Source organism: Dermacentor silvarum, chromosome 3 (assembly GCF_013339745.2).
Source record: "Dermacentor silvarum isolate Dsil-2018 chromosome 3, BIME_Dsil_1.4, whole genome shotgun sequence".
NCBI lineage: Eukaryota > Metazoa > Arthropoda > Arachnida > Ixodida > Ixodidae > Dermacentor > Dermacentor silvarum.
In genome coordinates, this window is record NC_051156.1 from 93,934,308 (window position 1) to 93,960,219 (window position 25,912).

Sequence of the window (25,912 nt, forward strand, 5' to 3'; positions counted from 1 at the left end):
TCGGCACCAAACCGTAGCTTTAGCCGGCGCCGCCCGACGAAGCAGTACTGATTAGGCCTAATGGCCTAGGCAGTGTGGCCGTGATGAAATTTGCCGCTGGCCGATGTGGTAACAGGCTGCAAGCTGTCGTGGAATACTTGCTGCTAATATATGTTCCTATGAATGGCTCGCAAGTGATCGGTCCCGAGAACACGTGTTGGTTAGATTGACTGACAGATGTGGAAGCCGCATCAGTGCCCTTGCCACTTATCTAGCACCATCTTCCTGCCTTCTAGCATCTATTCAGCGCAGTCTTTCGCACTTTCCGAAATATGCGCTGCTTTTGTTGCCGTTCCTTCTGTCTGCGTCGCATTATCGCTTCAATTGGTGCTGTCGACCTGGACGAACCTTGAACCAACAGAGGCGGCCCTGGCCAACACAGCACCATTCTGCAGATTGTGGGGTTTGGTGCTGTGTATGCGAGCCCCACATCAGGCTGATGTAGAGCAGTGCAGAAGGCAGAAGTGCTCGCAGGGCCAAAGTCTGCAATCGTGCCAGATAGGACAGGTCAGCTCGACCTTAACGCTCCATTTGCAGCAAAAATAACCTAGTGAGGCGCTCGCTCACGTGGCGTCAAGCATGAGGGCCTCCCTGGTGCACGCGACAAGCGGCACTGCATGGGTCTCTACACCGAATATACCGAATATTAAAAAAATTGAATAGTAGATATATTCAATTGGTGAATTGAATCATTAGAACATTCACTACTCGATTCGGCGATCTATGAGTATTCGCACACTCCTACTCTGAAGAAGTGAGGCACACAATCTTCATCTGAAACTTGTGTGTTTACGTGATTTGTGCCTGTGAGCGGCGGACAAGTGCTTCATTATTCAGGAACTACTTTTGGATGGCACCTGGCTGGACAAATGTTGCAACAACTATTTCTTCCAAATTGTTTTCACGGGCAGTAACTGCAGAATTAAAACTTTTATTCTGGTCGACAGGGTGCGTACAGGTCCTTGAAATCCTTGAAAACCCTTGAAATTGAAAAGTGCGTTTTCAAGGCCCTTGAAAGTCCTTGAATTTTTTTCCTTCCTTGAAAATCCTTGAATTTCGTGAGCAATGAATGCACTCTGATATCCACATTGCGACCTCCTTTCTGTGGTAGAACGCCGTCGATCTGACAAACTCCCCATTTCAGAAACAATACGCCGGCGCGAGCACACATGGTTCCGTTTTGCAGAACTGCACGGAAAAAATAAAGGGCTTCACCTAGTCAAACCGCGAACGGAGTGAGAGAACCGTGCTGCGCATTGGTGATTGCTCGGCTGGCAGTGTTTACGCTGCTTTCCTCACCCTATCGTTGGTTTCACTCCTCGCCCGTCGGTCTGCCTTGTCCCACTTTCACTCTTGCGCGCGAGCTTAAGCTAGTGAAGCTAAAGAAAGCTATAGTGGAGGGCAACTTTACTTACCACTGATGCTCAGTGCCTTTGGGTAGAGGTTTGTTATAATATTATTTATCATAAGATAAATGCAATAACATTACCGTATTTCCGGTCGCACCTTTGTATAAGACGCACCCCCCTCAAAACTGCAGTTTTTCCAATTAAAAAAAAAACGTTCTATAAGTCGCACCGGTGCATAAGACACACCTGTTCTTTCGCTACGCGATTTTAAAAAGTTACAGTGACGTTTCGCTCCGTGAACGCGGGTCCATGCGCAAGCGTATGGGAGCCATATATTTCCACTCCAGGCACATTTCTGCCGTCGTGGTTGCCGCGATGTTCCCTACAAAGTCCAAGGGCGATAACATCGTCCCCGTGAGTGAAAGCGTGCGACGGTGAGCCGAATCGCGCACAAGGGAAGAAAGCGGGGAGGCAGGGGGGGGGCTCCTTGTACTCTCGTAGCAACTGCGTAGTTTGCGCAGCGGCGCGCGCCATATCTTGACAGCGATCTGCAGATGCGACGACTTCGGGGTTGATCGACTCCCGGTCGGCCTACTGCCGCTTGTGTTGCTGCTCCATCCTTCTCGCACGGCGCTCGAGAACTTGATCACGAGAACCCGGCACCTCGATAGCGCGCACAGAACCCGTAGCAATTAAGTCAACCAGCGCGCTTCGCGTGGCCATAGCATCGGATCTGATATTGAGGGCAGCTTTTCCGAAAAAAAAAGAAAAAAACGCTTAACCTCGCCCGCTTGAAACAGCCAAGCTGGGCGATCATAGCCCAGTATTTTCCGGAAGTGCACGCGAACTTTTCATCTTATTACTCATGATGATAATTTCTTTTTGCGCGTCTCGGACTTATGGCCGTAACTGCGCATTGCATAGCGCAGCTTGCAACATGGACACCGCATTGCTATGCCGACAACGCGTTCCAGCAGACCCGCTCCGTGAATGAGTCTCTCTCTCTCATAGTGCGCAAAACCTCTTCACCTTGCAGAGCACGAGCGTGCGAACGCGCAAGCTGTGGACGAAGACGACGACGCTCGAACGCAATCATATGGCTCACATAAATGCATGCTCTGCCAGCGTGGCTGTATAGCCTAGAAAAAAAAAAGCTGTATAGCCGAGCGGTTACAACGCTCGCCTTGGGACCCGGGGGTTACGTGGGTTCGAATCCCGCCTCGGCAAGAAAGTTTCTTTTGTTTTATTTCTTCATAGTTTCTTGATACAAACCACAAATTATGGCTGGCTTAAACAGCTTTGCTGTTAAAAACGTACATAGGTCGCACCGTTCTATATAAGACGCACCGACGAAAAATTCAGCAAGAAACGCGTCTTATACACCGGAAAATACGGTATGCTGAATGTTTTGAAAATGTTTGATGAACCAACCCAGCTAATACTGCAGAAGCCTGAGCAGCTGTTGTGAGTTTTTGTTGTGTTAACTTTTAATATTGCGGACTCGAGAAATGATCAAGATAAGACATATTTTACAAAATTGCAATATACATCTATTTGTTATAATATAATGGATGTGTAGCAAGACTACACTGAATGGTTTGGAAATGTTTGGTAAACTTGGCCAGTTAATACTGGAGAAGTCGGAGTAGCTGTTGGGAGCATTCATTGTGTTTTGTGAACTTTCTTTTTTTTTTTGGTATTGTTGTGAACATGCAAGGTGATCAAGGCTGGACAATAACATCATTGGGATATGCATTTATTTCTTTTTATTTTAGTGCAATAACCCTATGCTGAATATTTTGAATATTTGTGGTGAACTTTACCCAGCCTATGCTGGAGAAATCTCAGCCGCTGTTGTAAGCATTCATTTTGTGTTTTGATCTTGAGAAGTTATCAAGGCTAGCCATTTTTATCATAATTGTGATATACATTTATTTATTGTAAATATAATAAAACTAGTCATTTTTGGAAATGCTAAAGTAGAGAAATCCTACTTTTGATGCCGCTTTGAGTCCTTGAAAAACCTGTGACAGGTCCTGGAAAGTCCTGGAATATCCTTGAATTTTTGCCTTGGAAACCTGTACGAACCCTGGGTCGACTTGCACAGAATAGCTCTGGTAGTCATTGGATTCATCTTGCCACGCCAACATATGCTTAAAGGGCTATGAGTTGCACTGCTGTAGGCGAAGGGTGATGCAGTGCTGTGTCATTACAGCTTTGGCATAACAGCTATTTCCTTTGTTGTGTGATGTGTAACTGCTGCAAGTTGTGCAGATACCCCTGAATTTTTGCAGCAAACAACTGTTTATGTCACACTGAGTGCAATGACTGGCTAGCCATGTACACTCCCCAACAAGCAACGATTGTTGATGTCATCAGGACAATTATGATATAGTGGAAAAGCTTCAACAAAAAAAAAGGCTACACAACTGGCCTCGAACCTGGGACTTTCCTTTAAAAACATTACCACTCCAGACAGCTGTGTCACGACAGCATCAATAAAGCACAATCGCTAAAATAAGCAGTTGCTCGTAGGACCACTTTGGTAGACCATGCTGCAGTAGACCGAATGGTCCTAAGCAAGCAACACGGGGAATAGCGCCTGATGCACTTCCACAATGCTGTAGAATGCAAGTTACTCATCGTGCATTCAAGGTTCTGCCCCTCAGTTTTGTTTACTAGACTGACTAGAAACTGATTTCAGTCAACTTTAAGCCAAAGGAATAGTGAAATTTGAATTACAGCAAAATGTGAAGCTGATTTCACATGATTGCCAATGTTGTTGCCACAAAAAGATTCAGTGCCCATCTAATTTTCGATATTCACAAAAAAAAGGTAAACCTGTATGCAGCAATATATAGTGATAACAAAAACTAATCTAATATTTTTTGGTGGCTGTTGATAAGAATTGCAAAAGCATGCAGCTCTTTACGAAAAAATTTGAGTAACCGCATTAGGGGCAGTTGTCTAAGCAGCTAAGATGATGTGTGGGTGGGCCATCCACTTTGTTTTCAAACAACGAAGAACTTTTTGTAAGTGTGGCTTTATGGAGGCAGGTTTTGCATGTCTTGTGCAAGCACTGGCATGTATTCGTCTTGGTGTCTTTATCTGCTTTTGTCATGGTTTATCATTGTTGTCATTCGGTCTTTGCATCTCCTTCTCTGGCACGTGTGTGTCGACTTCCTCATCTTTTATTCTCTCTGTGCACTAAAAACTTAGTCATTAGAGAGATTTATTTCTGCTGTCATACAGTAACTTATGATTCTTTGTTAGCCTGTTCAACTGATTGAAGATGTCAAGCAAAAGTCTACCTGAGGTCAATTTTGTGTGATAGTGCTCATGCGATTAATTCAAAGAGCTCGTCACATTCGCAAAATTCGGATCAGAGAAGGGTGTTGTCCCAGTGTGATATGTTATATAGTTCCAGTGAGTTGTGGGTTAGCAGTGCTTGCAGAGCACTGACTCAGCGTATTGAAGGTTCTCTTCGCAGGGCACAAAAATGACATTTTAGTGGTGGTGTGTCTGCGCAGCTGTACGACGCAATCCTGGCCGGCCGGACAGACGTTTCAGCGCACTACTATAGCCTGCAGTACGCGCTGTTTCTGCCCGTGACTGTGCTGGTGCTGGGCAGTCTGTTCTTTGTCATCCTTTCGTGGCACATCGTGGCCGACAGGGACCGCTGCACTGCGCTTACCCGAGGTGAGTGGTCGTCTGCACGTCTGCCTGCCTTGTTTCGTTGATGTGTTGTGCACGCTGCACCCCGTATGTCGTCTGGCTTGCCTCTTGTTGATCGGCTGAAGCTAACCGCGGCTCCCTCAATTTTGAACTGTAGGAAGAAGACTAAGCACAAGAAAAGGAGACACACTCGATTGCTACACTTGTGAATGAACTTTTATTAGGCAACCGTGAGCTTAAATAAAAATCGGGAGTGTATGTGGCATGCCCAGTAGAATTAAACCTTGATATAATGAAATCCTCAATATAGTGAAGTGTGTAACTTTTTATAACTTCATGTCTATAGAATGCCGTGTATTTTTAGCCCAAATGTAATGAAGGGTGTTCATCCGCGATTTCAATAGAACGAAATTTCACTGCTGCCACAAAGGAAGACCGAGGCGTTAAATTGAAGCTACTGCGAGTGCCAGTGGTCAAATGGTTGAATTACATGCGTTTGCTTGCGAACGCATCTTTCAATTCATATGCCGCGCAACAGAGAGGGGCCGCCGAAGCAGAGCAGCATCTTTTTCAGCAGTGGCGAATTCAGCTGATAATGGCATCCTCCGAGATGCACCGGCAGATCTCGGAAGCTATAAGTTGGCGAATGCAGTGTTGATCAGAGACACAAGGGAGTACACATATCGGCACATTGCATAGTGCACTTTCTGCAGCATAGTCTCGCATTACACGTGTGCCTTGCATCAGTGGGACTAGAAACGTTGGCAGAGTGGCCAAAGCGGGAGGCATTTGCAGTGAGCAGCAGTAACATGTGAAGCGGATGGCATCTGCTACTTACTGTAGTTTTTCACTTCCATGTGCGACGGAAACCCCATGGCAACATTTTTTTTTTCTTTTATGATGTAGCACAAAAATGTAATTACACATTTTACATGTTGCTACTAGGGCAGCAAGGTAATGCAAGGACCAGGCCCAAAGGGCAGCGTGAGTGACCTTAACCCGGTGTTAGAGGGCGGGAACGGTATGTACAGAGCGGTCCACTGTTAAAAGAAACACCGGAGTGCGTGACCTCTGCTCAGCGCCACCGCCGGCCGGCAGCTGCAACGAGTTTTGCACAGGAGCAGTGTGCGCTATGGGCGGTGCTCTTTCGTCGTCTGCAACCGTGCGCTGCCATGCTTTGGATAGTTGTGAAGTAAGCCCATCACGCCTTTTTAATGTTGGCCGGTGACTGCATGGTCACAGTGACAGCCAGCCATTGCAAAGCTAAAAGAAAATTAGACGAGGCAAAGTATTGAATTGCAGATATTTTTGCTGTTTCAACTTACAAGACCCACATGATAATTTTGTTTTACGCATGTCTCTTTGTGGTACAACTATATTAAAGAATATTTCTCCGTGAGTAGTGCCCGTCTCATTTGTACTAATGCATATTTGAGTCGCTGCATTGCATAGGCTGAACGAAGAATCCACAGCGCCTTTAAAGAACATATTACTTTATAAAGAGCTACCACTTGAGCTAACATTGAATCATTGGAATCGACGCTCACAGTAAAAAATTTTTGATGCGGGCAAATCTTCATGAAAAGAGAAGGCGAACAAAAGACGGCAGTGCCAATGCTGCTGACATTCAGGGCATTTATCTGATTACAAATCTATTCAGTCACTTTCCTACCAGCTGGATGGAAAGTGGCTGCTATTAAATACGAATTACGTGAGCTGCTTGCTTCGCGACGATCCAAAGCGCGGCAGCCGACGGTAGCAAATGACGAAGAAGCACTGCCTGCAGCGCTCACTGCGCCTGCACGACACTCGTTGCAGCCGCCAGCCGGCGGTGGCGCCGAGCAGACGCCACACACTCCTGTGTTCCCTTCAACAGTGGGCCGCTCTGTACAAACTGACCATGCTGTAGCACATGTACAGCTGTGTGTGCAAAAAGCAACACGTAGAAGGACAGAAGGGAAAAAAAATTATTCACGCTGTCTTTTGCTTTCACAGAACTACAATAACTTATGCACATTCAGTGATGACATTGATTACCGCTATTAGACATTCAGTGTCCCGCACCAAAGAGATGTTCACGCATACGTCAACACTGTTTTATTTTTGATTCCATTTCGATTTACTAATAAAAGATGATCAGTGCACTAAATTTAAAATGCATTTAAAATGCATAACTTTAAAACTATCACTTTAAAAGTGCATGGATGTCGAGCCACTGGGTAATAAATGTTTTATTCTGAATTAGTCCGAAATTTTTGTTGGTAGGTTGCAACAAGGTACTACCCGCTGCAACATGAAGCATGATGTTATTAAACAGCGTGTTAGCTCAGTGTGACGACAGAGGCATTAGTGTGCATTATTTTTATGTAGTGCGATGTCTGCAAACACAATATGGATTAGTTAAATTTTTATCATTAGCTAAATTGCCAAGACTGATATAGCCCACAGCTTTGTAGTTGGCTTCACTTGCACGGTTGTCTCCTAAACAACAACAAATAAAAAAGACCAAACGAGTCGTCTTGTATAGACTACCATTTCAGCAGCAAGGATCTGCGAGTGAAGGAAGCAGTTGGCCTTAGAGGCTCTAGCTTTCTTCTGGTTAGTGCAATCACATCCCTATATAGATCTCATACAAGCTTGATAAAATATTTTCCAAATCTTGAATAAACTGAATAGATGGCTTTGCCGGTACAGCAAGCTGGCCCATTTGTCCTGTACCTCGGTGTAATCATTCAGCTGCCTCTGCATGGTTGGATTCTCCTAAAGATCGCTGCACTAGTGGCCTTCAATAAACTTTCTTGTTGTGAAGCCACTGATAGGAAGCATTTTGGTTGTAATTGCCAATGACAGAAAACACATAAAATTTGAACAATGTACACTTCGTTCGTATACAGTCAACTTTCGTTAATTCAACCTGTTACGGGACTGACGAAATTGATCAAATTATCTGGCAGGCTAAATTTAAACAAGATGCACGAAAAACAACAAAATACACAGCTGATTCATTTGCCAGAATTTGCCACGTTCTAACACGGCCCTGAATTAGACGTGCACCCACTTTTTATGTGTACAAAGTTGAAACTAACTTGGAGATTGCATTAAAGCTTCTAAACAAAGAAGTCTAATGTGCACTCGACTTCTTAGGAAGAAAAATGGGCAAGGGTGCACTATGACGGCCGGTTTCCTAAAGTCAGCTTCGCCACAGTACATCTGTGTTATGCAGTAAAGCACATGAACGCCGCGAAGGCGGTTTTGATTTCATGTGTGATTGCACTGCGCAAGCAATTTTCAGTCTAGTTTTCTTTAAAAAAATGCGCGCATTAGAATCTGGTAAATATCGTAAGCAGACATTGTGGGCCACCATTAGTGCTTGCAAATCTTCCTAAGGCAAGCCGTAAATGGGTGTTTCCGACAGAATATTTTTTCTCCCCGTTTTTTTAATGTGTGCAACACGTTTACTGTCCCCTAAGCTCCGCTGAGACAGACGTTGCCACTAAAGGGGTTGCTGTTGGGGTCACCGTAGGGGTCAGGTGTGTGCATGCTGACTGGTCAAGTTTGAGTTATTCGATGAAGGTCAATTTTAGGATTGAAATAAAGAATGTTCTTGCCTATAGAAATGCATAGGCGCCAGCCTGGACCGTCGGTCTGGATCGAATTACCCAAAAAATTGTATTAACCTGAGTGGAATTAACGAACGTTTACTGTATCTGTAGAGATGTAGAAAAGAAATACGAAACTGCATGGTCGTCACCTGTAGGGTCCTTTGAATGGGAAAACATTATGCATTCGTCATTTAAGCCGCCAAAGGTGCAGGTTTAGAAGGAAAAATGAAAGCATCGGAAGAGGTGTCACTGGGAGCTGGTCATGCTTTATGTATGTCCACAATATTTCTCCACCTGTTCGCTTTGTTCTAGTCCTTTGTGCGCTACAGTACAGTGCAGTCCACTTATAACGATATCGAGAAAAACGAGAAATCCGATCGTTATAACCGATCATCGCTATATCTGGACTGCTGAAAAAAAAATGCCGAATATATCTTTGCAGTCCCGAAACCGAAACTGCCACTTGCGATAAAAAAATCTACGTCGTAGAAAGTAGGCCGTGAAAAATACCTTTTATTTATACCTCTAAATAGTGTCTCAATCATTAGGCACGCTGAAATAGAAATCTGCACTTGCTTTCGCGGAAGTTTCGGATTCACAACCGCCGTGTGCATCGCGTCCATCTGCTGCGCGAACACTGGCGGCTATAATTTAGCGTGCATGAATTCAATGAGCGACTCGATCGACGACTGGTGCACTTTCGTTGAACCTCGGGGTCGGTGTCAAACACTGGCCATTGTCAATCTCGTCGTCACTGCTGCTGTTGTCGTCGCCTCCGTCGCACAACGCCGCCGTCCGTCGCGACAACGATCGCCCCGTCGGAGTTCTCTTCTCAGAACGAGGCAGCACTATTTGCATTCAGAAGCTCCTCCGTCGAAGCAACACCTATTTCGTCGTCAGTAGCGACATGCTCTCAGAGTTCAGGACACCACCGTGTTGGTTTCGCCCATGGGGGTTTCGTCGTGGCGCGTGGTCTTTTCCGTTGATCGGCATGGACACTGCTTCTAGCCTTCATGATCATGGCGCTCCCGGTTTTCATAATCGTCGATATCATCCACTGCGCGAGCTCGTACTTTGAGTCTTGCAAAATTTGCAGCTTCGTCTCGAGAGACGCAGCTTTGCACTTTGTCGGCGCACCTCCCGCTTCTGCCGCGGTGCATTTCCGCGCTCGCTGAGAGGGAGGTTGTAAAGGGAGCATAGGCCGCGCAGGCGCCGCTTGCTTATCGCTTTCTCCCCCCTCTTGCAAAATCAGTTTCGTCTCAAGGGGCGCACCTGCCGCTGCTTCTGTTGAGAGAGAGCACTGCAGGGAGCGCAAGCGCCCCTCGCCAGAGGAGGCGTTGCCTTCGCTTATCGCCTTTCTTCCGCCCTCTCCTTGCGCGACCGCCTGGTGACGCGGGGGCGAAGCAGCTGGTGCTATCTTGTGCACGCTGCACCAACTTACGATGCTTTTCGTGGCTTTCGCAATCGGCGCGCGGGCGGGATGCGCTGCGCGGTAATGGCAGCAGATACGAACTCGCGTAGGCAAACTTTTCGCCCCGTCTCGGTTAAGGGCAACGTAGGAACGCAATTTTCACAATTATTCTGCATGAAAAACACAGCCCAGAAGCAAAATTTCAATCGTTATATCTGATATGCGGTGAATAATATATCGTTATATATGGGTTTTTTTCTCATAGCCCCAATGCATAAGCTGATACTCTTAGCTCGACTCATCATTATAACCAATATATCATTATATGTGGTATCGTTATATGTGGACTGCACTGTACTGTCGTTTTCTTCATTGATCAAGCCGTACCTAACTGCTCTACGGTATACTGCGCTCGTGCAGAACCATGTGTGGAAACATCGACTGCAACAGCCGACTAAGTGCAGAACACTGTGGTGGCAATCTCGCAGGCACGTAGGTAAATATTAAGTTAGGATAATTAGAGAAATATACAAACGCTTGCTTTGTGTTGTGCAACAAGGTGCTGCAGAATCAGTAATACTTTGCCATGATGTAGACCACAACAGAGCCTGTGTTACACAGAGTGCAGGAGAAACCCGCTGCTAACCGAGCGGAAGCATTCACAAGTTTAGCACAGCAGTGGCTATGGTGGCTGCTCACCACAAAAGCGTCACTATCCCCCATTGCCCTGTCTATTCGTGCGCCGCTTTGGCCACTCTCTCAATATAGTCAAACCTCAATACAGTTAAACCTGGATATAATGAAATTGACAAATTCCCAAAAAACTTCGTTATGAAGAGGATTTCGTTGTATGCAGGTTCGGCACGAAAATTCGAAAAAGAAATGCTTACCGCATTTACTCGATTCTTAACGTTTACCGATGGCGTCATAGCATCGAATAAGGCCCATTTATAGTCCGACGTTATCGGCGCGCGAGCGAGCGTCGTTTGCGGCCAGTCACGCTACGCCGGTTGCACTGTGCCAGCCGAAACACCATCTCCTCTATACTCCGACGCGCGCGCCGTCGGCTATCTTCAGAGCTTGCGCAGAACGATCCCAATCCCGCATGCCGCTTTGAACAGCTGTCTGCGACCAGTCGGCAAAGCGGTGTGGGCGCCTTTATTTCTTTGCGCTAAATGGCATTGTGGGTCGGCGCAGTCGGCGCGACCAACGCAGCGAATGGGTCGGGAGCCAATTCGGCGCTGGGCCCGTCGTCGGAAAGCCGCCGGTTACATTGGCTGCACTGGTGCGCTCAACAACGTGACATAGCGTGCGCGGGCGTGCACACTCGCGTTACGTCGGACTATAAACGGCCCTATAGTGTCACCTAGCGTCAGGTTAGTGAAGTGAAGAGCAGAGACTTGCGCAGTAACCAATGAGTGGCGTCGCCAGCGCGCTGAAAAAAACAAGAATGTTTTTTTTTCTTCGGCAACATTAGCTGGAAAAGGAGAGTGCCAACTTGGCGGGCTAGGCTAGCTGCAGCAAGCGGTGGTATCATGTTTGAATGAAGGGAGGGAGAAAGGTCATGCCCGCGGCGGCAAGTTCGCCGGGTCGAGGGATGCAGGGCTGCCTCGTGCACGCTCACACGCACATGCGCTCGCTCTCGCCTCGCAGTCGCCATGAATTCGAGCACGCCAAGCGCGCCGCCGCCGCTTCGCATTCCGTCGCGGCAGACAACGTGCTTCCGGTTGCTGCTCACACAAAAATGGCAAAATTTGGGGCGAAATCTCTAGGTTGTCGGCGGAGAAAATTCGTTATTTCAAGGGGGTCTCCCACTGCCACTTCTCAAATACATGTGCTTCTATGGAGTAACGGCGGGGAATATAAAAACTTCGTTATATCCAGGAATTCGTTATACGGAGGTTCGTTATAAGCAGGTTTAACTGTATAACAAACCTCGTTTTAACGAAATTTGATGCAACGAACTAATTTTCTTTAATTGATCTTAGTGGCATTAAAAACCATGTATTTTTTTTCCGCGATTTAACTCTTTCTCTACCATGGGGAAAGTAGGTGTTTTTTGTAAGCTACGCCATTTTTTTTTCTGAAGGAACTACAGCACACAATATTTGATATAATAAACAAAAAGCAGAATGAATGCACTTTTCATACATAAAAGTTTTAATCGAGATGCGTGCCATAAAAAAGATATAAATCGCCAAAATCAAGATTGTGGGATAAAATTGAACAAAGTTTGTAAAGACACGCTTGTATCTACTAAGAAAAAAATGTAATGAAAATTATGAGATATGCAAAATGTATTGCCGTCTAATAGGCACTATTTATGGAGCAGGTATTCATTTCATTGAGCAGGTATTCCGGTACATAAATTTAACTTTACTGCAAGCACTACAGTTGGGCATGCCGGGCTGCGGGCGCCGATGTTCCGAGCTGGTTTGCGTGGTTTGCATCTTGCAAATGATCTCAATCAGTGAGAAAAAAGGATGTCGCTACTTGTTTCGGGATACCACAGAGCTCGCTCTCAATGATCTTGAAGTCAAACGAAGCTATTCTCGACATGCTGAAAAACAGGACAAGCTCCCAGTGAAAGCAATGAGAACTAACAGATACTTTTACTGCAAATAAAATTGTTCTCAGAGAGTGCACTGATTCTGTGACTAGCTTCAAATATAAGCAGCCGACCGATTTTTCGGAGCTGCTCGCACCTGTGGCACTGCTACCTACTCCATAAACCCATGTGGGGGATCTGTGATAATATCAACTCTTAACGCTTCAACCAATTCATAACGGCTGCCGAAATTTCTGCCGTCATACCAGATCTTGCTTGATTTAAACATTATGCATGTGCAGCGTCACAAAACAGAAAATCTTGCGGCCGTGGACAAAGTTGCTTTAATTCAGGTTGTCGTCCTCGCTTTCATGTGATTTTGAAGCTAAGCTTTTTCTTGCAGCGTCCGAAGCGTTTTGATGCTGCATTCATTGGACTGAGTGGGCAGCAGCAGTTCAGTTCTGTGAACATAGCATTCAATGTAGTACCACTCTTGGCAACACTAGAGGTCATGTTAGCAAGATGCAGCAACAGAATGTACGCGAAAGCTTTTCTTACACTGAGCATGACAGTGCGTTGGACCTGCGTTTCTTTCTTTCGGCTTTTTGCGTGCTGTATGGTCGCTGTGAAGTGTGCTTTGGATGCGCAGCATTGAACCTTAAAAGTGATCGCCAGCTCTCAAGTTCAACCAAATTTATTTTGTTCTTGATATTTATTTTTTTCGGACCGCCCGATTATTCGCATGTTTTCTTGGGGCTCCTTTCATGTAAAAAATAATTGGTCGGCGACTGTACTTTGCATAAAAGGTTGAATTTCAATATAACAAAATTGCAATATATTTAAGTAAAGTGCCAATTTAACCGTCTTAGTTGTGTCAAGGTTTCACTGTACAACATATGAAATGTCACTTTCTTGCAAAAGAAACAAGCAGTGTGGCTACGAGAGTATAGCTACTTTTGGAAATTCCCTCCGTTCCCACCATGTACAGCGGCAGTGTAGGCAGTGTGGATGCAATGTGCTGTTCAGTGAAAACCACGGTGCTGTTTTGACATCATGCCATTCAAACAAGGAGATAGTGAAGGCATATTTTATTGGCAAATCACCAGACAAACATGTGAGTCAGCTCTTCGTACACCTAAACCCGACTGAAATTCTGTTTCTGGATTGCAAATGACATCGTTCGGACTTTTGTTGACGTTCTGGTTTTTTGTGAAAGTAACATTCTTTATGTTGCACTGCGTGTGTGCATGTGCTCCTAGTTTTTATTTAAGCTCACGGTTTTTCAATAAAAATTCAGTTGCAAGTGTAACAATCATGTGTGTCTCCTCTTTGTCTAGTGCTTTGTATTTTTGCCCTACAGTTCAAAATGGCCAACCCACACCAGCTCAACAAGTGTTTTATTTTGCTCTCTCAATGCTTGCACATTCATCTATCACTGTCAACTAGATGTTGAATACTACAGCTTGCTGCTTGAGCTCATGCTTTCAAAGCTCATTCTGAAGTGGCACAGTCACATGAATGGCAGGCCAGCTGTTTAGTTCAGCATCAAGCACGCTCGTACATATGGCTCTATTGGTGACACTGCAAAAGCCCCTAGGACGAGGAACACATGTTACGCGTTCAACATTCTAGCTAAAAGGAAGTAGTGCCAGTGTGGCAGATAAAGACACTACTCTCAAATGAAACTGAAACTGACATTCGGTGGAGTTAAACTGCTTTCACTTGTGTCTCTTGTGCAGGCAGTGAATACACACTTTGATTATTCTTTATTACCTGAAAGTACCTCTAACTTAAAGCCCCCTTTTTGAATTTTCTTTCTTTTTGAGGATTTGTCATGCAGGTGAAATTTTTGTTTCCCAGTGATACTAGTCATTTTTCGCCAGTCGGGCTTCTTGGGTCTCTGCCAGAAAAAAACTATAACTTTGGGCACATCTTCTTTGACTATGGCATCTTGGTTGTCTGACAAACAGACATTTGAATGAGTGGCCTCTCTGTTAGGCAGCATTCTTGCTGGCGTGTCACAGAAGTCGTGAAACCACGTTGGTCACAATGCGATGGTTGCAAGTGGTTGTGTTGCTCCAAGAGCGACTGTTTGGAGTCAGTCACTCACTGCTCAGTTTTTCAGATCCGCAGCTCGAGTCACAAAGCTGTTGAACCAATCAGCTGCCCAGGAGCAGGACATTAGTACGCGCTGGCGTTTATTTTATGTGGCAATGGTGGTACAAGTTTGTGCGAGCAGACATGAATGGCACCAATCGCGAGAGAGTTTCGATGTTGCGACGGGCAAGTTGCACTTGCCATTGTGAATACTGATCACCATAAGTCACTCCTTGATCACCACTCACAGTCGGTCGATCGACCTTTGTCAGTCGCAGACATGAATGCGCTCTCAGGGAGGCAAATAAAAATGTGTGGTGTTGCATGCGCTTGGCTGTTTCAGAGATGCTCAAGGGCTCGTCATGCGTTGACGACCCCTTGGACTGCAGTGATGTCACCTCCTGCACTGTGCCCTTGCTGGAAGACAGAGTCGTGCGGAGGAAAGAGCGTGTGGACTGATTATGCGTTGCACGCCACTTTGTGCATCCTGTAGGATGTGCGCTTGACCACGTGTGCCTCATGACTGACTCACTCAGTGCCAGCTCTCTGAGAACTTTAGGGAATTGTGTGTCTGGGCTGCCTACTCTTCTTTTTTAAGGTTTAGGGGCATTTCAGGTGCTGTAGTACTGTGAGAGTGTACCTTGTTGTTGCCATCAACCACATTGACACTGGCATTGAGGCCTTTTACTCTTGACGTCGGGGACCTCTTTGCCTCGCACACCATTTTTGATAATTTCCTATTTTCCTATGCAGTTCAGACACTGTAAGGTACAACACTTACGGCTATGGACTTGTGGTATGGTGTACATGTTCTTTGTCTTGCTATTTCAAACTCTATAGTAGCTTATTTTAGCTTATTTTAACCCCCTCACACAAAGGTGCTTGGAGTGCTGAGATATTTGCATTGCTATATGCTTTTTTCGACTTTGTGACATTGGAAAGTACTGTCTTGGACAAATGAAACCTTAGTGGGAAAAATTCAAATCAGAAATTCAAAATCACAAGAGTGTGATTGAGATGTAAGATATGTCTGCATGCATGATTGAAGTTTGATGTGCTTTCTTTATGTTGGAAAAAAATGAACTGAAGCCCTAAGCATAAATTGCATGAACAAATTTCCGTGCACATTTTATGCTTACATTTGAATAGACCTTGTTGTGTTTAATTTTTACGCTTCAATATGTTTTAAGAGTTGTGTAACTATTATAAACTTTTCGTTTACTCATACCATTTTAAATACCGTATTTACGGAATTATAGCACGACCCTAATCTAACACGCACCGAGTTTTCGCGAGTGTACAGTAAGAAAATAAAAGTGCACCTGCATTTAACCTGCCGCCGATTCATAAATGAAAAACACAGCATGCCTCTCACATATGCGATCAGATAAAAACGAGGCGTGCAGAATTTCTCTTCACAGATTGGAATTTTTTTTAACAAGCTTTTCCTAGTAAAAACGGCGCGTCATCGTCGCCATTTGTGCTTTGTTGACCACGGATACCAAGCACACAGGAGCGGTATTCTCGAGCAATCACTTTTATAGATATGTACTGCTATATCACTTTTGCGAGACTCTGCGTCGGACTTATCGCAGTATGCGTGCAACAGCATTCTTGGCACTGATCGTAGTTAGCAAGCTTGGCAGAGCGCCAGAAACACTGACGGCTGATTATACCCACAAATCCGGTGCCGAGCTACACGAAATCTCGCGAAAGTGATAGTGTCTCTGAAAGTTATTGGCCGACAGCAACCTTCGTAAAAGCATGCTCTGTCGCCATTTTAATGCAATAGCGTTAAGAGCCCCATGTCACAGACAATCCGGCGTCGGCGTCAGCTTCGGCGTAAGCTTCAGCATCCGTGGCATCCGTGGTGGAGAAATTCATCTCGAACCACCCCCACCACACAGGCCTGCCGCATGGTGCAAGGGGTTAGTAGTGAACAAAATGGAATTTCTCAAAGTAAAACCCGTCAGAAAGATAGTAAAGTATGACTTAACTACAACGTACAGACATGATAGTGCCGGATTGTAATTTGAATATATGTGAAAAAAGCCTGATAAGCAGCCCAGGATCTTTGAATGCTATCGCGTTCCACTCTTAAAGGGGAAGCTTAAGCGTCCTCCAATTCTGATGGTGCGTGGCTCAGGCAAGTTTTTGATGTTGATGACGTTGCCTCTGACGGCTCTGACGTTAGACTGTTGTCGCAAACACAGTTATAGTTTTGTATCCAATTGAAACGGCCAGGCAATTTTCGGACCCATTTTCTCGGAAAAAAGGTGCACGTTAGATTCGGTAAAATACAATAATACAAAAAGGAAGCACAGCTGTGTGGGACCATAGTGAGCATTTATTGCCATCCAATTCATCACCAAAGACATGTTGCAAGTGCTTCGTGAAGCAAGTGCGGTGGTACCCTGTTGGCACCATAGTCTGCTGTACTTTTGGGTCTTTCTTGCTGTCCTCATTGTCATTGGTCTCTACAGCAGTACTGTCCCTCTTCTCATCTCATCATGGCAATATTTAGATATCACTTTGCCATTTCCGAGATTACTCGCCAGTTCTGGGCATCTTCTGAAGTCTCAAGTCAAGATACTCCAGTAGCACTGAACGCTCGGTTCGGATGTGCTAACAGGTTTTCCTTACTTCACTTATTTTAATTTTACCTACATTCTATGCAGGTACTAATTGTGGCAAGCACGATATCAAACTGTTTTCTCTAAAGTTTATGTGCAAGTCAGCACCAAGTGTAGACTTGAAAGGTTTCTGGCATTGGAAGGGACAATTCAACTATGTTCTGCATTGATTGAACTCAACCATGTGCTGATATTATCTGTATGCTAAACTAAAAATTGTTTACATTATCGTGCCATTTTTTGCTGTAGTCAAGGTAAACATGACAGTGCAAATAAATGCATTTCTAGCTTGCATAAAGAAAAGGCACAAAATTGAGCCAATCTCCAGCTCAGTATCACAGTATCAGCTCTGTTCATGGCATCCCACGAAGTTTCAGCACTTTAGCAAATTTTCGCATTAAAACCCCAACAAATTGGTTGATTACCTGCAAAAGTATACTTTGGCATAGCAAATTTATTCACAAATATCGCAATAAATTTTTGTTAGCACATTTTTAACAGATTCATGACAATATATTTATGTGTTAGTGGAGTCTTATGCTTTGGCAGAATCACAGCCATGGTTGGCAGTACTGTGATAATGTAGATGTTGTGGTGCAGTGACTATTAGCAGACTCTCTTTGTTCAATTTTATTGTTAGTGGAGGTGCATTTTTTGAAGCAGGTTCAATAAGCGCCTTCTTGCATTTACATTGTTGCTACAGTAATGACTTACTCACCATAAAAATGCCTTCTGTCTATTCTTCATTTTCTCATTTTCTCTTTCTTTGAAATTCTTCATAGACTTTTAACAGGCTCATGACAATTTTTAGCAGAAGATTCTGGTGCACTTCAGATGCAGTTCTTGCAGGAATTTTACAATAAAAAAAATGGCAGCATTGATCCTAAGGCAGCTAAGGTCGGGTGCGACAATAACTTCAGGACATTTCTATAATATTGACAAATGCCAAGAGGTAGCGCAGAATTATTGCCACATTTGCCTTTTACCCTGACAGGACAAGACGTTGTCAAACTCTCTGCTGCACAGGTGCCTTTCCTTGACATGTTTGGTGACTACCACGCTTGAAAATGTGCTTTATTGAACATAAGCTGGTTGTTAAAGGCATTACTTCTGTGCCTTGTCAAGCAGACACAATCTTTTCTTGCTTTCTTTTATTGTTTTTTGTTGCACTACAGAATGTACGCAAAACATTGCTTGGACCCATATCCAGCGGCTAGTAAAGGGCCCAATGAAGAAAGATATATGAATTTCAGGCAACCATTTGTTAAAATTAGAGATGTTATAACACAGTTTATGGGAAACGTGCAAAAAGTTAATAGTCACTCTAAACACTCTAGAGTACCAATCTCCAGAAGTAATAAAATTGTATAAACTAAAATTTAATAAATCCAACAGGAGCGCGTAGAACTTGCTCAAGGATTATAGCAGCGCAAATTGAATGTATACTACCACATCACAAAGACCACAAATAATATCATATCCCTCACATCTCAAAGATTGCATAATATCACACCACATAGATCACGGAGAATGCATAGTATGATGTCACATTGCAAAGCAATATCACCTCACCAACAAAATATGGGTATAGGTATGGGATTACATATACATATCAACTGTAAGCGTGAACTCAAAGTGTGTCATTCATTGTAAGGTAGTGATCTTTCATTGCAATAGAAAAGTTGCTGGCAAGTTTTAGGTCATACTATTCCAAATTTTTGCTTCAGTAAACTCCAGCATATGCTCACTATCAGCGTTTATTTTTACGGCTAAGTTAAAATTTCTGATGGTTTGGTTCTGTGTTGTGCGCAAAGGAATATTAAATGTAGATATATCAAATGGAAGGTTGTTTCTTACTATATTGTGGAAGCATTCAGCAGTCTTTTTTCACAAAGGAGATCAAAAGGTAGTATGCGTAGTTTAGTAAACAGCCTGTTGATCAAAGTCCTCAAGTTGCCAATTCCTTTTTACCAACAATGTGTGTTTTTTTTTTTTTTACTTGCTCTAGAGCATAGCATAATTGATAGTGCTTCCTTAACAGTGAGCCTATTTGCTGATGCAAGCACGCCTGCTTCAGGCATGCAGTTGGCACAGGGGTACATTTTGTAGTTTTGGGTGTTACAGAAACGCTAACAAATTTCCATGACGTGTTATTGCACAAAGGCAAAATGTGAGAAGGTGAGAGTGCTGCACTTTAACGGCCGTAAATGAAGAAAAAAAAAATGTTCGTGGGATATTAGCCTGAGGAGCTTTAACAATAAAAAGTCTCTGTGTTTGCATTTATTTCCAGCAGTATTAATGTGGAATATTATGTAGGGCAGGGTATTTTTCGCTGTCATGGCAACTAACTTTCATGTAACGGTGGACTGAACAGCATCAGCGCAGTTGTGCCTGCCTAATTGATTCTGATAGGAATGCAAAATAGACTAATGCATATAGGTAAACTCAAGCGGGCTCATAACAAGCTTCACCGTAATGCAGAATGCATTCACTCTTATCATATTTATGCAGTAATTAAATAATATATTTATTGTGTAGTCAGTCATATTGTATTTTTGCACAATATGACTGGACTCAAAAGCTAGAGTTACATGCAGCAGTTAATTATTGGCTGAGAGCACTACAAGAAATGGCTTCCGTGAAAGTAGTCCAATAAATTAGGTGAAAGTTTAGGTTGGCAAGTTTGTTTTCAAAGCAAACCAATAGCTGGAGTTTCAAGGTAGTTCAACGCCGACAGTTAACTCATTACGTAGGCCTCTAGCAAAGACCTGCTGCTTCAAGGACAATTTGTTAGCATTCGTGTGTCTAAATGTCTAAAGCGTCCAGAGTCGGTGCCAATTGGTCCTATTGCTTGGTATTAGCCAGATGAGTGCATAGCATATTTTAATTTCATTTATTTGTTTCTTCACAATACAAAGATATTCTGCAGTATATTGCTGCGATATTGTGAAGGCACTAATTTATTGATGTCGCAGTCAACAGAGCCATCCTATCATAAGGAAGCATGCAGTCATTTTAATTTTATAAGATTGAATCAAAGCTTCAAATTTCTACTCTCATGGCGGTGCGATTCATTTTAGGTTCATTATTACCTTTGAGATTGTGCCACTCGTGTGGATCATGTGCTAGTGTGCCTTGCACAATCATGTGAGCAAGAAAGGCCACATGAAAAAAGCAGCACAGCAGAATGTGCTGCTGGCCTTGGCAAGTGAGGTGGACTTGCAAGTTTTTTATGATGAGAGTTTTAAATTCACACTTGTTTGTCACATCTGAGACACGACACCAAATCTTGTATGCGAATTCTTGTGCTTATGGTGTATGTATGCATAATATTTAAATGATAATTTAAAAAGGTGTGCTGACTGTGTTAGTAATTTGGGGTAGTATGAAAATATGCAAATCTACCTTTATTGTTTGATATAGACAATACTCGGGCTTGGACAATGGTTTTTGACAATGTTTATGTGGACTGCTAGCACAGGTTGAGTGCTGAGTAGGAGGGACTAAAGGAGTGTATTGAGCCAGAAGTTTATACGAAAGCCAACTCGCGGTCTACAGTTGCACTAGTCAGTTTCATGGCTCATAGTGAATGCAATCATTTTCGTTAAATGACTCTCACTTGCTGGAGTGACAGCTGCCGCTGCACGAGACCTCTGTGCATGAAGTCTTAGGTCTGACAGCGTGATGCTGTAGCTGCATTTTCGTGGGTGTGAAAAAAAACAAAAAAAAAAACATCTGTCTATAGAAATATAAATGTGCATTACAGAACTCCAGGGGGTTAGAATCAATCTCGACTTTTTCACGGCCATGTCTCTGAAATCATAGGCATATTTGTTCCAAGACATTAAGCCACTATCAATCCACTAAGCAACTTGCAGCTGTGCTGAGTAGAGTCCATGGGCACCCCTTGAACGCTCGCGCTAACCAGTTATAACTATGCAAATAAGCATGTCATACAAAACATGGTGCATGTCTGTGCAAGTTCTTCTCACAAGGCTGTTTTTAATCAGTACCATATGTATTTAAGGCCTCTAACGTTTTGGGCTTACGTTTGGTGTTTACGTCTGCAGAGGTTGTTACTCATAACTAATTGTGCTTAGTGTCAGATATTCTAATTGTGTCAGGTTTTTATATAGATGTAGCTTTCTGTTTAATATGTGATGAAGTCATACAACTGCTAGGGGCTGATTTCTTTTATGTTTTTTGGCTTGTCACCATAATTTTGTTAATCAGCTGTTGCAAACATTCAGCTAGAGCTGAGACCTCTCACTAATAACTTTCAAGTTCAGTGTGCGTGTTTGCGCAGAGCTGAGCCAGCCTTTAGCTTAGTCATTAGAAGAATTACATTTAAGCAATTGCCAAGCATGTTCTTCTGCTGCGAGCTTTTACAGAATGAACAATGATTCTTCATGCTCGGCTCAGGAACCTTATCTGCGGAACAAAAGAATTCATAAAATGGCTAGGTTAAACGAGTGCTGAAGAAAAGCAGCAAAACTTTTTATAGGCATGTAGACTCCTTTTTTAGAACACTATCCCTGTTCTTATGCTTAAAACAGTACATACTTACTTGCATAGAAAATGTAGGGTAAACTTACATTGTTGACATACATGCCTAAACAGCAGTGAACCATTATGTGATATTGTTTGATGGTATTTTTATGTACCTGGGTCCTTCTTGTGCAGGAGATGTAAATGAATGTCAAGCTCGGCTGTCTTTTATTTTTTTTAATGCTCTGTAATAATTTTTATTAACAATTTTAGCGCATATAGATTGGTACCCAAATTATACTGTGTGTCAAGGGGAAGAAGTTGAGATGTAAAATAATGTGAAGCTGAACTTTCTTTTATTTTTTGATGCTCTGTAATAATTTTAGCACTTATAAAACGCTACCCAAATAATACCACATGTCATGGGGAAGAAGTTGGCATTGTCATTGTAACCCATCTTTCATATTTTGTGTCTCTTCTGGTGCACCAAGCCTGCACTCGCGATGAGAATGATGCACTGGCAATTCCAAGTGTATATTGTACCAACCAAACTTGAATTAGCTCTTCTCTTCAGTGAAGCCAAGTAAGCTCGCCTCGCAGACCTGAAGGATAAATGCACACAGCGTCATTTCAATGACAGGTGACAACTTTGACAACTTTATTTTATTCCACAAGCACTTACTATAGTACCATTCACATGTGCAGTTCTCCGAGTTGGACAGTTGGGCACGTGCTGAGTTGCTGGGCACTTTTGAAACTTACAGAGCTGCAGTGTAGCAGGAGCGATGATGATGACAGCACGTGGGAACTTTAGGGTGTCTCCATGTTGTCCAGTGGTGGAATGGCCAAGGACAAGGCTACAAGGACAAGGCTTAACCTTGAATTGTTTGAGGACATAGTTTACAAGACTGTGTGCTCTTGTGATGGGCGAGGACATGCAAAAGTTTGTTGGATAGCAGAGAAGGTTCTTCTGTTCTTAAGCGATCTTACCATGAAAGACTTAAAAGGATTGTTTTGTTTTTATTTTGCACTGTGTTATAAAGCGTTCGCATGCCTTTTTTTTGTTAGTTTCAACAATGAACGCACACCAACCTGCAGCTCGCTTTGTTGTTTTTACTCCTTTTTACTCTTCTGTTATACCTACATTAGTGTGGGGAATGTATTTTCCATTTACACTTCAATAAACCAATTTGTTTTGTCGCCATGACTTTGGATATCGATAAGCTCTGGCTGCAACTAGCATGTCTAGTACATGCATTTGGGAGGGTTTAGATATGAGGATTTAGGTACATGCAAGTATTGTCATGGCAGCAAGCTTTCCAGTTGCACTCTTGCTTTTGCTGGGTTCTGCTGAGACAACTCCCCTTTGTTGTAAGCAGCATGGGTTCTTTTCTGCAATGCTTCGTTTTGTTGACATCCTTTTTTATGCCAATGGTTACGTTGTCTGTGGTTTTTTTTTTTCGTTTGCCTTTCGGGCCACACTGAAGAAGCACTTGAGTGGTCATGCACTCGCAAGGTAGTGGGCACGACAGACTATAGTTTTGTCTTAGCACTGGTCTTGCCCCACCTGATTCGACGTACTCTCAGACGTGTGCACATAACTGGCCCGCAAGGCTGTGGGTGAGAATAAACTGAAGGATGGAGAAGTGTCCAAGTCTTGTCAAATAAATCCGTGTGTGAACTTGAGCGGGCTCCTGCCATTCTTTGCTGATGACCACCATTGACTGCCCTGTGCTGACTTGTGACTGGACACATCACACTCCCATTCTGTGGGTCTGAGCCTTTGCTATCGATGCTGTTGCCGTCATCATAAGGCCACATGTACATGTGCTTTTGTAAGTGATGGGAATGAGGCAAGCACTGCGCCACTGCTTATGGTTTCCTTTTCTTGGCTCCTCCTACGCATTGCTTCAATCACACTGTCATTTACGGCATCATTAAAGAAAGCTGCATATAGCAGTGAGACTGCTGCACCATTTGGGCCAGACTTTAGCAGGGAGGGATGGCAATGCATGCTAAAGCTTGTGAAACTGATAAAGCCTAGAAAGCTTGCAGCATGTATCCAAGCTAGATACTAGACTAGCTTCTCTTTTTTGTTAATTCTTTTGATGTAGGTTGCCACTCACTCCAGCAACAGCCTGGCAGGGCAATGATGCAGTATGCATAACTCTTGCATACATTGTGCCTATGTCATTCATGCCCTTAGCATTCTTGCTTGCCTGGCTTGTCGGGACTCGTAGTTGCTGACAGGCAGTAAAACCAATGGACGTCTCTGTGGTCGCTCACTTCTTTGAGAGCAAGTGCACACACTATGGTGGGTTCTCGTTTTCTATGGACGAACTGGGCAAGCAAGGATGCCAAGTGTTCGTCGAATAATTTGGAACAAAAGATGTAGTTGTATTGCAGAACTTGACAGATAACAAATAAGCGGTAAGCACAAAATCCTCCTTAAGGTTGGTAGAATAAAAATTACTCCATCTCCTGCTAAAGGGAACCATCTGTGGATGCGAAGCAGCGGGGAGATGGTTAGCTTGAGCGGGAGATGGTTTTGCGGCAGCGGCTCGAGCGCTCATCGTGGCGCTGCACAGGAGAGAGAATGAGGCGTGCGTGCTCCGTCATTTTCATACCGCGGAACTACCGTGGCACCCCCAGCAGAGTATGCAGCTGTCGCACCACCTGTCGTGCGTGCTGCTCCGGATTCCTAGAGGAGAGAAAGGGGGAGCGTAGGAGAGTAGAGAGAGGGGGAGGGGACGCGCATGCGCTGTGGGAGTGTGGCACGCGGGCGCCATTCCGTACAGTAGATTTCTAGAGTAGTAAGTGGTTATCGAGGAAAGGGAAAGGTTGACGCTATCTTCTGCAGCCCTTGAGGGAGCACGGCTCGGCGCCAGATTTCTAGAGGAGAAAAAGGGGGGGGGAGCGTAGGAGAGGGGAGTAACGGGGAGGGGATGCGCATGCACTGTGGGGGTGTGGGACGCCGCAGGAGGGACGGACAAAGCCCCCGCCATAAGCTGCTTCGCATCTAAAACGCAGGTCATTGTATGAGTGCTTAACACAGCTTGTTTCAAAATCTGAATTTTGTGCCTGCAAAGACTTATTCCTGGAAACTGAAGCTGCCACAAAGAGCATAGAGTGTTTTGACGGCTCTGTGCCCCACTGTCAATCCCCTTGATGTCTGCTCCTGGCCGCTGCTGTGGCCTTCATAGTGCAAGTTTTTGGTGCATGACTTGACTCTTGCTCATTCATCATTATAGCCATGTCATATCAAGTGGATTTTGTTTGTGTGAGAATAGCAGCAGAGTTTAGGAGCTCTCTTTATGTCAATCTAAGCTAAAGAACTCTTAAGACTAACCTGGAAGCCTCCACCATATTGCATTACCTCTGTAGCTGTGCAGCTGTGTTGCCATGTATTGCAGTCAAACCTTCTTATAACTAAGTCGCATGTGATTCAACAATATCTTCGTTATATTTTTATTTATTTTAAGCACACATGCAAACATCAGTGAAAGATCTCCATATTCCTGATCTGGTCTCTGTGGAAATAAACACGAGCATGTGTGAAGCCTCCAACGGGCCAGCAATGGGTCTCCTGGCAGTTTTGATGGCCCATTGATACTTGTCATGCTAATACGTTGCACGTGAACAACTCTATAAAACAAATGCGCTTTGTGCCATTATTAATATACAGCCGTGTGATTGCTGTGGCCACATTGGATTGGCTTGCTGGCTGCAGGACAGCCAAACCAAGCCAGCACATATGTTTAGAATGTACCATTTCAAGTTACTTTTGCTGAGTAGTTGTCATTCTTGCTACTGGAATACATACCTTCAGCTGCCATGCAAATCGATATTCTCATCACTATAACCACTAAAATTTCTCTGATCTTGCATTTTTGGTTTCATTGTAGTAGTAGTGTACTGTTCATTGAAATAAAGCATGGCCAACAAATTTCAGGTTTACTTCGTTATATCTGTGTTTGTTATATCAAGGTTTGACTGCATTCATGTTGTTCTGCACCAAAATCAGCCTGCTTTCCCAAGTCCCGTTCTCATGGCTCATGGATCCCCTTGTT

General features: G+C 43.9%; 1 protein-coding gene across 2 annotated transcripts in view; it reads left to right on the forward strand.

Moving 5' to 3' along the window:
• The window catches only part of LOC119445588 (protein spinster homolog 3-like), an 81,857-nt gene that overhangs the window by 53,800 nt on the left and 2,145 nt on the right, over positions 1-25,912 (forward strand). Inside the window, exons 10-11 of one of the 2 annotated variants that reach the window (XM_037709857.2) lie at positions 4,919-5,087; positions 15,065-24,692. In XM_037709857.2, coding sequence (XP_037565785.1) covers positions 4,919-5,087; positions 15,065-15,180 — 285 coding nt within the window. In that variant the 3' untranslated portion in view covers positions 15,181-24,692. Of the gene's footprint in view, positions 1-4,918; positions 5,088-15,064; positions 24,693-25,912 lie in introns of those variants that run through there. The other variant, XM_037709858.2, reaches the window with a different exon arrangement.